General features: G+C 40.0%; 1 protein-coding gene across 1 annotated transcript in view; it reads right to left on the reverse strand.

Moving 5' to 3' along the window:
* Positions 1 to 16650, reverse strand: part of LOC136866199 (brachyurin) — an 88484-nt gene that overhangs the window by 18902 nt on the left and 52932 nt on the right. Inside the window, exons 5-6 of the mRNA XM_067142945.2 lie at positions 7606 to 7722; positions 6665 to 6811 (exon numbers count right to left, since the gene is read on the reverse strand). Coding sequence (XP_066999046.2) covers positions 6665 to 6811; positions 7606 to 7722 — 264 coding nt within the window. The remainder of the gene's footprint in view (positions 1 to 6664; positions 6812 to 7605; positions 7723 to 16650) is intronic.

Here is a 16650-nt window from a genome sequence, read left to right on the forward strand (position 1 = left end):
AAAATGGGTCGTGTGCCAGGAGGAGAAGTCACGCTAGTTAAAGAAGAATTGAACGAACGTAGAGAGTATATTGAGAGTGGCATCGAAGGTGTGATATGGATAAGATTTAACATGGGAAGGGAAGCAGGGAGAGGGAAACATGTATGTTTGGCTTTTGCCTACAGTCACCCCAAGGAATCTCCATATGCAAATGATAACTTCTTCGAGGAATTGTTATTAGAAATTAGCATCATTAGAGGGAGGTATAAGGAGGACGGAATATTGCTATTGGGAGAATGGAATGCCAGAACATGCGAACGAAGCCCGGGGTATAGTAAGGAAGAAGAGATGATAGTAGGATCAGGAAGAAGTAGTAATGATCAGGTAATAAATAACTACGGTAAAAAACTTTTAGAATTCTGTGAAGTCGGGAATTTCTACATTTTGAACGGGTATTGGGAGGGGAACAGAGAAGGAAAAATGACATATATTGCTAAACAAGGGGGAGGGTGAACGTTATAGATTTAGGAATGAGTTCAGAGGACTTGCTAGATAACATCAAAAGCATAATGGTGGAAGATTGGAACGAATCGAACCACGCCCCGTTATGGGTGAGTTTGGTAAGGAGAGAGGAAACTAAAGAGGAAGAGAAGAATAGTACGATAGAGGGAGAGAGTGGGTACATTAAATGTATATGGGCAGAGAATTCAAAAGAAGAGCTGGATGCGTTGATGGATAAAGAGATGCAGTTAATTAGAATTGGCTGGGAAAGGGCACTGATAGAAATAACGCAAACAGAGCGCTCGAGCTGTTAGAGTACCCTATAAGGAGAGTAACTCAGGCAGTTGAGCACAATAGAAGGAAAAAACAGAACGGGATGGATGGTATGATGGGGAATGTGAAGCTTGTATAAGAGCAGCGCTAGGAGCATTAAAAGAGTACAGAACAAAAGGAGGGAGCAAAGATCGTGAAGCATTTTGAAGGCTGGGAAAATAGTATAAAAGGAAAATTACGGAGAAGAAGAAGTGGTTGGAAGACCAATCAGAGCTAATAAATAAGGAATGTAGCATGAATCGGACTGAAAAAGTTTGGGAGAGAATAAATATGAAAAATAAAGGAGGGAAGGGTCCGAAGAAAATGAATATTGACTATGCAAAATGGGTGGCATATTTTGGCGGGCTATTAGGAGGAAGGGACGATTGGGAGTATAAGGGAAGAAAGCAGGCCGCGTGGTCCAAAGTGGAAGTAAGAATCCACGAACTAGATAGGGATATTACGATATAAGAAGTTAAGGAGGTGATTGGTAAACTGAAGATAAAATCAGCGGGGGGGGGGGGAGGTAATGGTATTAGTAATGTACGCTGGAAACAAATAAGTAAATGCGGTCAGATGGTAGAAGGAATTGTAAACCTATTCAATAGGATTTTAAACGGAGCAAAGGTACCGAAGGAATGGGAGTATGGGATAATATGCCCAATATAAAAAAGAAAGGAAATATAAATTTACCCAATAACTGCCGAGGTATAACCCTGTTAGACTCATTGAGCAAAGTGTACACAGGTGTCTTAGCCAATAGACTAAGAGATTGGGCCGAAAACAACGGCATAATCTCTAAATTCCAGGGAGGTTTTAGGAGGGGGAGGCAAACGATAGATAATATCATGATTGTGAAAATGCTAGCGGAGAAATACGCTATGCGGGAAAAAGGAAGCTCATTTCTGGCAGCAGTAGATTTTGAGAAAGCGTTCGACACAGTAAGCAGAAAGGCGTTGGGAGTCTCTAGGAAAATGATACGTGCGATAGAGGCGCTGTATCAAAGATTATATAGTAGTGTCAAACTAGAGAACAATTTAATAAGCAAACCGACAGAATGCAAGCAGGGCCACAAACTAGGGTGTAAATTATCGCCTATATTATTTATACTATTTATGAATGATATATTGCATGAGCATGGAGGAGCTAGTTGGGCTGTACCGGCAGTAGGTAACATGGAGATCCCAGGACTGATTTTCGCGGATGATATTCTGCTAACGACGCTGACTAGGGGTGGACTGAAGACAAGTTTCGATACTCTAGTAGATTATGCAAATAAGTGATCGCTGAAAATTAACTATAATAAAACAAAGGTGATGATTGTAATTAGAAGAAGGGTAAAAGAAGCAAGAGAATGGTGGATACAAGGGGCATGAATAGAGGAAGTAGATAGATTAGAATATTTAGGAATGACAATGAACAGAAAAGTAGGTTGGGACGACCACATCAAGAAACGTAAGCTAAGGGGGTTTGCAGCACTTGCAGCAATAAAAATTCTAGTCGTCAAATACTCAGTAGCAAGTTATAAAGTACTTACAATACTACTAATGTCGCTGGTTCTAGGCAGAACTTTATGCGGGGTTGAATTGTGGGGATCAGAAAAGAAAAGGGACAGCCTGAATCAAATAATATACAAGTTCAGCAAAGCTGTTATGAGGCTACAGCAATGCACAGCTAATGTGGGGGCGCTAATCTTATGTGGGGAGTTAATCGAGTTGCACTGTGTCAAAAAGGTGCTAAATTATTGGACTAGACTAAGACAAGGAAGTGGTGGCATTCTACTGCAGGAATTATATAGATATGAACTTGAAGGGATGTATGATGAGAGTTGGCTAGCAAAAATCTGAAGTTATGTTGAGGAATTGGGTATGGGATATATTTGGCGAGAGAGGGATGGAAGGGGAGCGATAGCAGAATGCAGCGGACCCTAACAATGAGAATTAAGGACATACAGACCCAGGTATACCAGTTCTAAAAATTAAGTATAAGATTTGGGGACGGAAAGTTTAAGGGTGGGTTACTATGGTGGTTGTTGGGGCTGCATAGAAACAAATGGTGGAACAGGATCAGGAAGAACTCTCAGTGTATACTATGTGAGGCCGAACAAGATGACTTACATTTTCTTTGTGACTGTATAGGAACGGAGAAATTAAGGGAAAAACTCCTAGATGTTAAGCAGCAAAAAATGTGCAGACAAAGAGATGAACAAAAAATTACTGCATGGATTGCAAATCAGTGGAGAAATGATAGTGGCATGAATAAGTTTTTATGCGCAGTGAGAAAACAATGTCTCAGATAAATACGAGGTAGTACATGATGTAATGGCATGGAATGTAAATAGTGTAGTAGCCAGCATAATCAGGTCAGCAAGAGACTGGCACTCAGTATTTTAGAGGCTAGGACAACGTCAACATGTAGTAATATCTCCATTAGACATGCTGACAGGGTAGAAGGTAGAAGTAGGTTTACAGGGTTGCGACATCTTGCTTCTTATTATCATTGCCTTAACTTTACGTTAACTCTTTTATCTAGCATGCCATTTTAATTTGTTAATTGCCATTGTCAGCTCACGTGCTGTTTGCCGAAATGCCATGGCTACTGGACCTCCGAGAAGGAGTTGTCCAAAGCCCTTATGGATAAAGAATGTAATTTATTGTACTTACTTATTTTTTTATTTATTAATTTAATTTTAATTTATAACGCGATGTGAACAAGAACATGTATTGGGCGGAAGCCTGTTTGTTCAACAATAAATACACAATTAATCATTAATTCGGAAACACTGTGGGATGAGATATTGAACGTTATTAAAGCGATAGTTTGGCTGCGTAGATTCATTGAATTTCGCTTCACTGGATAGTTTATGGATATCATTGTTGGAATAGCGAGATGGTAGGCGATTTTTGGCCCTCACCCTAGAATTACAGTGTGGATTTTTGCGATGGTGATGATTATGTTTTGGCGATATTCATGGAATGTTAGACGTGTGTTGAAATTCATTATTACTTTTCCAAACTTCATTTCTTATGTCGAGATCGTGTTTGTGTTGTGGATTGCTTGCCCCGCATAATTTATTTTCAATTTCACGTTTATTAACAAGATAGGGACTTAGTTGCATTTCCCGACTTGCGTTCATTCAGTGGCAAGATTAGTTTCACTGTGTGCTATAGTTTCGACAAGGTTTCCAGCTAAATAGCAAAGAATGTGTTTGAAGTTAGGATTTTCGCCTGACATCCTAGAGGATGCATAGACGTCCCAGTTTCCGCTCGACGATAGATTTAAGACGTCACATGTTATCATAGGAGTGTACTGATGATCATACGTCCCAGTTTATGCTCAGCGATAGATTTAGGAAGGGGTGTGTAGACATCATGTAGGCCCGACGATAGGTTTAGGGTGCCGTCTGTTATATTCAAGTCTTAGATTAGGTGTTTTTGTGAAGTGACTTGAGCGATGGTAGTGTCTGCAGTAGTGTATGCAATGTGAAGCGTGTTAGCGAAGTAATATTGAGGTCATGTTTGGCACAGCTCTTACAAGCTGGAAGGTGTTTACATAAGATTATGGAACCACTAGTGGCATGAACGTGAGGTTGTCCAATATTGGATACTGAGCTAACGGTGATTGAGTATTTACTGCTGTTTGCCACACACGTTTGAGTTCATTGACCCTCAGTATTTTATTTTAGTTGCGGACTTAATTGTTTTGTCGTTCGGACGTCCGATTGCTTTGTTAGTGCGCGTGTTGACACTCAGCTTATTTATGTGAGACGTGAGTTACGAATGCGGGTTCGATTCGTCAGCTGGGAATATATTTCATTCTCAATTTTTCGTTCTATCATTTTTATAATAGTGGATGGTGGTCGATCAATAATTTTGTAGTTAGTTTGTTGGGACAAACAATAAGTGGATGGATCTGTAATGGTAGTCGTTGTTGTAAAGGAAAGAATTCCTAGATTTTTTATTTTATTTTACCATGTGGACTTGTACTTTTATTAAACTTAACGTAACCGTTTATAACCTGAAAGTTGGTTTTGTAAGAATATTTTTCAAGTGATTTACCACTTTTTATTTAACTTCAGTGTTTGGCATTTCTTCTAAATGCATGATGAATAAGTTTACTGCATTTCGCAGTTTGGGTGATGCACGTTTCAGCATCTGGATTAATCTATAAATTAAGGGTGTCACGAGATGGCAATACAGGGTGGAATTTTATTTTTAATTATGACTGCTGCTGTTAACTAATAGTGAACACCATGCTTTCCAGTAGAATCTCGCAACCTATCCAAAGCAACAGATAGTCAATTTGATTCGATTAAGGGTCCATTCGGCGGGTGTTCCCATATCCGACAGGGTATTTGACTGGTGGATAACCTTAATTAAAAGTAAATCTGGAACTCTACTTGTTGAAGGTCAGATTTTCCACGGATCGTGTGGATTAATTCTCAGGTATCGTTTGGATCAATAGGTGCCCAATTGTCAGGTTCTCTTTTCATTTTTATAGTTTTCGGTATCCACTAATCTGTGATATTTCAACTTTTCTCCGAGGAAAGTTCTTCGATAACTGTAACTAATAAAACTAATGCCATGCGATGCAACTGTGTTGGAAACATTAAATAAGTAAAGATTTTGATGAATGATTTTATAAAATAAATTTTTGCATTTCATTGATTCAATAAAATTTAGTAAGCACATATTTGCTCCTCATTTCAAGTAGTTAGGCTCTCTTCTGAACCCCATAGTTTGATTAAGATCGTGACCGAAATATTCCCGCTACGACCCCAAGATTTAAGAGTTCGATATTGATCTACTGCAGCAGCTGTGGCCGACCAACGATGGAATGGTAAGTTAAAGGGTTCAATATGTGCACCAAGTTTGACTGAAATTGCAGGTTTGCCTGTAGTCGCCGTCATTTTTAATCGTTTAGCTCCGCCGAGTCCTTAACGTTAAGATATTGCTACTTAGCTATATGCAACTCGGTAAGTACAGAATGTATTGTGGTTAGGCTGAGCCTCCGCCTGCAAATATTAGAGTGATCATTTTATGACTTGATTTTAGGATTACTCAAAGTTGATTGAACTTAGAGACCAATCAATGCCCGACGATTCATTGGCAGATAATTCTGGAGAGAATAAAATATAAATGAAGCAAATCATTCCAGTAGAACGGACGAACGGGCTGGACAAAGCTGTTTCTTGAAAACTCTTTTAATATATAGATTATTACGAGACTCATTGTTATTCCCGCATTTTATTCATTTTTAAACTTTTGTTTAATAAACAATTGCGGAAGCCTTTCCTGCAAGAACTCTTTGAGAGCTACAGTAGGTGCATCACCATCATATTCGTCTGATCCATTTACCTGTGATACATAATATATAATTTCGTGTTGCTCTTTCTAGCCGAATGCAGCCATTGTAAGGCAGACCCTCCGATGAGGGTGGGCGGCATCTGCCATCTGGGGGTAACTGCTTGTTGTTGTGGTGGAGGATAGTGTTGTGTGTGGTGTGTGATTTGCAGGGATGTTGGGGACAGCACAAATACCCAGTCCCCGGGCCACTGGAATTAACCAATGAAGGTTAAAATCCCCGACCCCGCCAAGAATCGAACCCGAGGCCCTCTGAACCGAAGGCCAATACGTGACCATTCAGCCAACGTGTCGGACATTTGCCTGTGATGAAAGTAATCTCATGTGAAATTATCATGATAATGGCATGGACGGCATACACGGATATTTTTCCAGCTGTTCGATCAGATACCGGAAGCCTGTACAGAACTACTACTTCCATTCCAAGGAGTCTTGTGATATCTTCGGAGTTTAGGTAGGCATACACTAGAAATGGTTATATACATAGTAAGTGATATTTGAATACTTACCGCACAGGTGTGCCTTCCTTCTTGTGGATCTATGGCGCACACATTTCTTGTGTCAATGGACGTCTGTGGGCCGTAATAATACTTGCAAAGCCATATGCTCATGGTTAACATGCTAGCCTTCTTTAGATAGTCGGTAGTGGTATACTCCTGGAACAGAGAATTTCTACCATGGGTACAATAATCTTACCAACTGAGATGTCCGTTCAGTGAGGTTTGCACAACTGTGAGCGTGCATTCGGGAGATAGTAGGTTCGAATCCTCCCGTCGACAGCCCTGAAGATTGTTTTCCATTGTTTCTCATTTTCATACTAGTAAGATGTTGAGGCTGTACCTTTATTAAGGCCACAGCTGATACCTTACCTTACCCATCCTTCCATCGCTGAAGAGTTTCGATGTATTAGCGCGGCGTAATACAAGTAGCAATAATAATAGTAATTTTGTTATTATATATAATATCAGGTCATGACGGTGCTAGAAACAAGATAAGTAAATATTAACGCAGGAAACTAAATATTCCTTGGTAATAGTTTAAAATCACACCAATTCAGACAGGATTCTTGGACACCATGAGTAAGGAAAAGACTCGGACTGGAAAAAAAGCGACCGCAGACCAGTCCCGTCATTTTCTTAGTTTGAAAAAGAAGAAAGGATGGAAAACAATTTTCAAGGCTGCCAATAATGGTGTTAGAACCCTCCAACATCCGAATGCGACCTAGCAGCTACACGTACCGATCCTAACACCCAACTCACTCGGTGAAATTCATACGAAACTATAAAATCAAAAGTTTAAAAAAAAAATAATGCGTCATTATAAGGATCACATTATTTTTGCCTAAAATATAAAATCTCCCATTTTGTTGACGTACTTCATCAAATGATTTACAAAGACCATTAAATAACAAGAGTACAGCGCGATACCTAGTGAAAACAAAGAAACTCACCCCGATTCTTCCCCATCCAACAGCGGTCACAGAGATTCCTGGAGGAATGTCTTCATTTTGAGACGCCAGTATAGCTGCCTTGACAGTGAGGGCGTTCAAAGGCAAAGCTTCTTCCACCTGCTCGTTTCGGAATAAACAAAACCACAAAGAGAGCTACATTAATAATTATTTCCAGAAGGCAAATACAATTAAGCGATGTTTTATATACGTAGGTAATGAGGCAAATCATTATCAACAAAACCACTTATCTACTGATTATTTGTTTCTATGGAAAATAAACTATAAAGGACTTGTTCGTCGCTGTGTTCGAAATGAAATTCCTTGGAGATGTATGCGAATGGCACTTGGATCCGGTAAAATCGCCACTATCGAATCCAAATGTTGGACTCGGTGTAACTGTAAGCAGTATTAACTGTCGTCCACCGATGTCCGGGTTCGATTCCCAATAATACCCGAAATTTAGGAATGCCAGGAGTGTTGGTATGTTATTAAATTGGCACATGAAGCTCATCACCACCGAGGATGTGCATGAAAAGAGCTGCACCACATTGGCATGAGAACTGAACTCAGTGCACGTGAGATAAAGACGACAAACAGTCACCGCGAGAACCGACCAACCTAGAACTAGAATACTATCACATTTGCCTTATGAGTTGCAACAACTCTATGTAAGGACCGATTTTCCCTTCAAAGAGTCCTTGAAATTGTGTGAAAACTTAAGTAAAAGGAGTAGGAAAACAGAAAAATAATTACATGTGCGATATACACTGCCTGACGAAAACATTGAAGCACAAATAAGGGGAGGAGGAAACGATATGAAATTCATGTGTTCAGAAGGTGTGATGTTATTGCAGTGATTACAAAATGGAGCAAAACTTACAAAGAACTTGGCAGTACCCGCGCAATTATCAGTATAACGTTGCACCCTCTCTGGACTGGACGCATGCACTAATTTGGTTGGGGAGGGTGTCATAAAGCCTCTGCTGAGATACGCTGTTGTAACTGGTCCTTGATATCCCGGATATAGGCACTGGGATGGAGTTGACGTCCGGGCAAGTCCCACATACATCTGTTCTATTGCGGACAGATCGTGGGATCATACTGACAATGGGAGTACCCCAACATCATGCACGCGCCTTGTGTGGAAGAGGATTGTTCTGTTCAAAAATGGTATCACGATACAGTCGCATAAGATAAAACACATGAGAACGCAGGATGTTCGTCACGTACCATAGTGCCGTCAGAATTGCCTCAATCACTGCCAGGCGTAGCCTGAAGGCATACCCCCAATGGCTCACTACACCATGACGCCAGAAGTAACACCGCCGTGCCTCTCCAACACTTTCGTAGAATGGGACCTTTCTCTAGGTCGCCGTCATGTTCGCAGACGATGGTCATCCGAGGTAGTGCAGAACCGCGATCCATCGCCAAACACCTTGGAACACCACGCTCCACGGTCATGGCACCACTTCAAACGCAGCCATTTGGGTTGTGGTGCTGACGGCAGCTCACTCGTGGGACCTAATTCCCTGCTAGTCACCAACCAATGGCGCGGAATGAGGCTGACTGTTGTAGGAAGTCCTTCAATTGATCTCGGAGGTCAGAGATAGACATTAAGGGGTTACGATGTGCTTGTTGCACAATACGGCGATCCTCCCGTGTGATGGTCAGACGTGGTCGACTGCAACCTTGACGAGTATGCCTGCCGTCACGTGCAACATCGGTCCACTGTCACATCCGAATGTCCCACAAATCTGAATATTCCACGATTCGACCAGCAGGCCAAATGGAGACTCACAGTAAAGCCCCTTTCAAACTCCATCATGTGCTCATAACGCTGCCTAACGCGTGTACGCGGTATTTCAATGTCCTCTGCAGTGATCACTCAACATCTGACGTTGTTCATGCCCCTTGTATATCCTACCGGGCCTGGTAACAACAATAAACACGAACAACACTAATGCACTCTGCGTTCTACCTGTCACAAAGAATTGCAACTCTAAACATTTACGTATATGCCGATGGTGTGTACGTCTACAACGTTACATTGACATCCGACCATTTCTACTAGGTGCTTCATTTTTATTTTATTTTTTGTCAAGTAGTAGCCTACATATTTTGGATTTTCGTATGTGAGGAATGGTTACGACAATCATCCAAAGTAAATAATAATTGAGTAAACGAATCGTACATCAGAGGCGAAGCAGATGAAATTCATTGGAGCTAAAGTGAACAAGCATACGCCTGTTTAATGGGAAGCTCAGTAAATTTTGGCATGTGTGTAAATGATCCTCAAAAATTATAAAAAGCATATTATTACGAACAAAAGCAGGTCTAACGTCGCATAATTCCTTGTATATGAATGATATTGTATATCGTCACATTCATTTCTTCTAATCTAAATGAAACCTCAAAATTATTACGGTAGCTCACTTTAGTCTTGTTTTTCGGTACGGTACATTTGGCCTTGACTATTGTTGTGGTTGTTGCCAGCTTCTAACATTTAGTTGATGATGATTTGTTTTTTACACCTTCCCTTGTTTTTTGTAGAAAATGAATGATTTCAGATGTTACCGATTGAAATGAAGTATGGTTACCGGATAAATATGTATTGTGGTCCTTAAACTTGTGACTTCGTGGTAAAATCCTAAATGAGTATCCATTTCATTCTGTCTCAAACTTAAACTATTTTCACCTACATTCTTGAACCTTAAAAGTTGGGAAATTGTTTCTTTAATTCAGATCTTACATTACTGATCTCACCGAACAGAAATAATTTTGGGGTTCCGCATGTTATGCTCTATTTAGGAACAATCTATTTTCTTCTAGAGATAATTTCAGTAAATGGTTTTTTGATCGAGTTACCTCACTTAAGGTTTTAATTTTGATTATCAGCAAACCTTAGCAGCTAAAGTTGTTCATATAACTACATATGTGATACTTGTTAATTTCAGATAGATTTATAAATTATTTTACAACATCCGGTGTTGCTCTTTTCACGAGTCATAGTTAAAAGAGCTGAAACTTTAATACTAGCTCCAGACGTTTTGAATTATCTTGCTTTGGGATGGGTTGCTCCGCTTCTACATATAATTATTGTCATTGGTAAATACTATTTGTTCTGTGACAGAATGCTTTATAGATTTTATTTCAATGAAAGACAAAAGTGCCAATGGAATTGCTGAGATAATAAGAAAAAGAAACTGCTAGAAGAAGGCTTGAACTTTGCAGACTGTCGAGGTCAGTCCTACGACAATCACGGCAATGGCTGGAATTCACAATGGTGTCCAACAACGTTTAAAAGATTTGAACCATTAAGCCGTGTTTGTTCCCTCTGACAACCAATCACTCAATTTGTTTGGCGTTCATGCTGCTCAAGTCAACGTTTGTGCAGTGACGTTATTTGTAACAGTTCCTCTAGCTCGACTCACAGGTGGAGTGTCATGGAGTGTCCTCAAGGAACGTGTCAGTTTATTGCTCAAGGGCCACTCAGATACAAAATGGAGTTCGAAAGCAGAAGCCGTGAAAGCCTTATCATCTTAGTTAGATGGAGTGCTTCGTGCTCTAGAAAAATTGAGACACACAGCAACTGAAACCGTCGATACCAGACAGAGTAAATAGAAAGATTTGACTTTGTAACCCTATCTTTCTGGGATGAGGTACTTCCAAAAATTGACGGAACGCAGGAAACTTTGAAAATCGAAGGCACTTTGTTCACTTATGTAATAACTTGTCTACAAGCTCTCCATGATCAAGTTAATATGTGGAGATAAACCCTTCCAGTTGACGTTATATCAAAAACCACTAAGAAGTGTGAGGAATGGGGAGAACCCACGGAACGAAGACAAAGAGTGAAGCGGAAAATGCCAGGCGAAACCACTCATGATGTTGGACTTCCCTGGAAAGATGAAGTAAAGCGGAGTACAATAGAGATCTTAGATAAACATAGTTGTGAGTTAAGTGAACGGTTCGCCAATAACAATGAGCTGGATGAACGTTTAGGCTTTCTTCGTAATAAAACCCCAAAAGCAAAACGTTTTGAATACTCTAAAGAGGAAATGTTTTTAACTTGCAGAGAAGTACCCTGAATATTTGAACGGAAAAGAACTCTTTGAAGATTTTAAAGATGTCATAGTTTTATTACGAAGATCAAAGTAAAATAATGAAAAGGTCGAATTGAAGAAACCCAAATATATTTTGTTATTTTTATCTTATTTGGGGTTAGAGGCATACAGTAACTCATCATCGCTTTCAAACAACTTTTAACGATTCCAGTGTCTGTGACATCTTGTGATCTACCTTTAAGCTGAAGCTTATTAAAAAAATTTTAAGATCCACAATGACGCAAGATAGACTAAGTACTTTGGCAGTTTTATCAATTTAACGTGATGTGGCTGCCACTATGGACTTCAACTCTATTGTAAATAAATTTGCATCCGTCAAGGCTAGGAAGGCACATTTTTAAATTTTAATTACGAACCTGAAACTTTTCTCTCTTTTTAAAATTCTTTATTGTTTTTCAACAAACTAACCTTTTATCACTTATAGTTTTATTTTATTCATATTTTCTTTTTGTAATGCGTTAAAGTGACACACTGCATATTATTAATTTTATATTTATGAATATTAAACTGTGTTCAAATTAAACTCATTGATCCTTGAGCCTTTTAGTGTTAGGGGGTGACTACCATCTAGTCAGCCCTGAGCGCCAAGTAGCCTTGGTACGCCACTGTGTAGTTATATTGAATTTTTGTCTTGTTAAAGGAGGTTTGTCATTGTAAAGAAGTGTAATATAGTAATAATTAGAAGGGCGGACACATGTTCATAGCCGTGTGGTTATTGAATGTTTTATCTTATGAACGAAATTGGCCAGTGTAGAAAAGTGTAGTACTGTAATCACTAAGGTGTAATCTATTTGTAATAGTGAGTGGGCGATATAATATAGGTATAGTCCATAAGTCAAGTACTGTTTGTAATAGTAGTGAACATACGATCAAGGATGTTTTTAAATCCACATTTTAAGTTGCAGGTGACGGACTTCCGGTACAATGGAGATAAGGTATTAAGAAAGGTAATTACTGACACTACTATGCAAGAGTAAAAAGGAAGCGGAGTTAAAGTTTTGATGACTTTAGGTGAATAGACCCACTTCAACCATGTAACGGGCAGAATCAACGGACGTTTAGTACACATTATTTTTCTTATTATGTAGTTGTCATTTTGTGCGGTGATTCAATTTGTTTTTAGATTTATTGAATGTTAATGTAGATTATTAATTAGGCTGAACTGAGATATGCCGATTAATTTGAATGAATCACAGCGTCATCAACTATCTACGGGATAAATTTATTAGGTATATTTTGCTTGGTGCGCAATTCGTGAAATTGTTTCTAGGAAATATGATTTTAGTGTGTCCATATATGAGAATGGCGAAATGATTGATAAGATCCTACGCTTAAAAATGAACTGAATGCGTAAGGTCGGAGATACAATGTGTATTCCGATGGAAAAGTTAGGGATCGTCGAATATAATACATGTAGTGGGGGCCCGATCTTCATAAAAATAAAATGCGTGATGGTGATTCATAGGCTTATATCTCAGAAAAATAGGATTTTCAACAATGAAAGTGAAAATAATTTTATATCGTCTTACGACATGAATAGTTGTGTTAGCCGCAGGATATATTTATGAATATTTATGAATACAGTATTTATGAATGTGTAGTTTCATGAGTAGAATGGATGTAGGATATTGTCTCAATATACCTTCTATAAATCATTTATCCATCCAAAAATATATATACCTTACATAATATATTCATGACACGGCAACAGTGAGGTTCTGTAAAGGAATATTTTCGTCACGAGTACTGGAATTGTACCTTTGAGCGAAGGATTGGATCAGTTTGGAACCACATTCAAAAGACGACTTGTGAATATGGAAAGGAATCTGAAAAAATAATGCATGTCTTGTAGTGCATGTCCCGTAGCGTTCTTGCTCATGATTTGTGGTATACTGAAGAGTATCATATCACGGTCCAATTGAATTGATTTAACACTGTGGAACATTTTGAATTTAGCGCTAAAGAACGAGCTTAGAGACGGTGGGTGACCATGAGTATAAACGTGTCGAACTCGTAGCAAGCAGGGTGCGGCGCTTTTCCCTCATATCAACCAAGGCATGATGCCGTAATTTCACTGGTGTGAACGCCGTAGATGGCTTGGGTACGCGAGGAGAAGAGAAAGTCAGCAAACAGCCCGCAAGAGACAGCGAGAGATTTGAAAGTGGGCAACTCCGGGACGAGGTCAGGGTGTCTCGTAACACAAATTATCCAGGTCTGGAATCATTTGAATTCGATCCCGCATACAAGTACAGAGCCATATCCCACACATCCACGATGAGGACAACTCCCATTCATATTTTTGGAGTAGCATGAACCATTAAAACTATGGAACTGCATCTGTTTTGTTTATTTCTAACTTATTTGAGAGATCCGTTGCGAGGTAGCTGGCCGAACAGAAAGGGAGGGAGCTTCCTGTTTGACGAGGAATAACTATTGGGGCGTTGGTCTTCTCGGACTATTTAAGGGAAAGTGTAAGTGCAACCCCTCTCCAATGTACCATAGATATTCGTTCTGTGTGTATCGTCGACGAATTCGAGACAGAAAATTATTTTCATCAGGCAGTGATGCAAGAGAGCCTTATATTTTTAATTTAGCTCATCCGAGCAGTGTTAACTGTAGTAAATACAGTATATTACATACAGAGTTGTACCGTCGTACAAATTCAAATGCGGTGTTCGTGGATACTGCTGAGAATGACTGAAGCGTAACCGGGAGTTCTCCCGTATTTAGGTTGCTACTGGTTCACCGGACTAATGTCGAGATAGCGGCTATCATAAAATATATCCTAACCTAGGTTGCGAACGTGTGTTTTGGATACATGGTAACCGATGAAGAGTTCCGATATTAATTTGTGTTAAGAAGTTTCCTGGCAGATACGAACGGCGTGAGAAAGGAGACGACTCATTATGGAGCCAAGAGGAGTCTTCTCGATTACTTCTAGACCAGTTGACAGCACCGCTGCCATGTACTAGGCGCAAATATGTAGTGGCTAAGAGGGGGTGGCAGGTGGCTTCTTGAGTAAAAAAATAAGTTTGACTGACTCACATTGGCATGAAATGTAGTAATTAGATTCGGGCAAGAACATCCACTTCCCGTATAAAGAGATATCGCCCAAGATTTATCAGAGAGGGGGTTAAAATACGTAAACACTCAGATAATTTCAACCGTGATACAGGTTACAACCTCAGTTAATCATGGATACCTATTATCAGAACCACTAGAGAATGATGCTTTGCTGTTACCATTCGTTGTCTCTAGTATGGGGCTAAAGTGGCGTCCCGATTACATCATAGGGCACCAATCTATGTTCCTTGTTATTTTCTCACAGCAACCTTTAATGCGTCGTTTCATTTCTCTCTTGTCTCCTGATGCACAAAGGCAAGGTTCTTTCTGAAACGCGTGGAGTGTGTTTATAATTAATTACACGGCACAATCCCAAAATATACTTCATGAATAGTTAGACGGGCCGTGAAAGTCTAAATGGTAATGATTATGAAGGATCGTCCTCTTACCTAGGCAAATAACCAAGAGAAGGGAGAAGCAATTCGAGCGCGGGCGAAGTCAGGAGAGAAGACTAGGACCAAAATAGTAATGATGGATAAAGATCTCGAACACTTGAGGGACAAGGTCGAATTGATTGATATGCGGACCAATAAAGAGTTCAGTAAGATGCAGCAGAGTAATGTTGGAGAAATGGGAAGACAAGTGAAGAAAGGACACAGTCAGACAAGCAAGGCAGCTCCACTGAATCAGATTTTAAGCTTACTGGAACCGGAAAGTAGGGCTTCGACGCTCGATGATCACGGGGAGGTCCAATTGAAAGATATTATCAGAACATCGGAGGACAAACCAAAGAAATACACGACAGAAGGCCGCGTGCATTTCTGTGAGAAAGAAAGGATCACATGCCTGAATGTAGGATTACGCCGGAGAGGCGATTAAGGACGGTTGAGAAATTCCGAGATGACTTATTGTTAGAATGGATGACGGCGTTTCGTTACACTGTTAGTACGTACCAAGAATTTAATAATTTAAGGAGGCATTTCTTAAGAAATATTGGGGAGTTGGCGTTCAGCAGGGATTGAGAATGGAATGGTACTCCAGAAATTACGCTGCTACACTTCCTGCTCAATTTCCTCAATATGGTATTTTGTATCCCAATCGATTAAGCTCCGTAATTTGGATGTCCCGCCCCCAGAGAACGAGGTTATAGCCGCCATTTCTAAGCACTTATCGGTGGAAATACAGAGGACACTGATCGCAGCGAATGCAAAGACCACCACGGCGACCGAATTAACAATTAGACAGCTCGACCAGTCTACGAATCAGAGTTGTCCGGGAGTACGAAACCCCGAAGCGATTCACACTGTGGACTTAACAGCAGGATACAGTCCACCACCGACGGTAATTTTGCTGGTCAGAGACGGCCATACAACAGATGGAATTACAGGGACGGTCGAAACGAAGGGATGAGAGGCAATTATCGCCCAGGACCTGAAGAGCGAAATCGAGATTCCCAGCGGTACGTGCTGGAAATCAACAGCAAGCGTCAGAAGGAATAACGCTGGAAGGAAGCTATTCGGGGACAGAACGACATTAAATGTCATGGGACTTAAAGAGAGCATTATCCGACTAAGAGACAGGCAAACCAAGGGCCAGATTTGAACACACATGTGTACCTTTACGTTAAAGTTGAGATGGTCATTTACATGCAGATGTAGCCGATAAAATGGAGCGGAGCAGCTTCAGGCAGCGCAAATATAGATTAACTGTATCCATGTGGCATGTTCATTGTAATTAGAAGGCGAAGACTTATATAGACCATCGAGAAAGAAAAGAGTTTCTTGGATATAACAACTATGGTCCTTAAAAATAATTGAATTCGTTCTATTCTTAACTACTTTGTAAGAGAAGACCGCAT

Source organism: Anabrus simplex, chromosome 3 (genome assembly GCF_040414725.1).
Source record: "Anabrus simplex isolate iqAnaSimp1 chromosome 3, ASM4041472v1, whole genome shotgun sequence".
Classification (NCBI taxonomy): domain Eukaryota; kingdom Metazoa; phylum Arthropoda; class Insecta; order Orthoptera; family Tettigoniidae; genus Anabrus; species Anabrus simplex.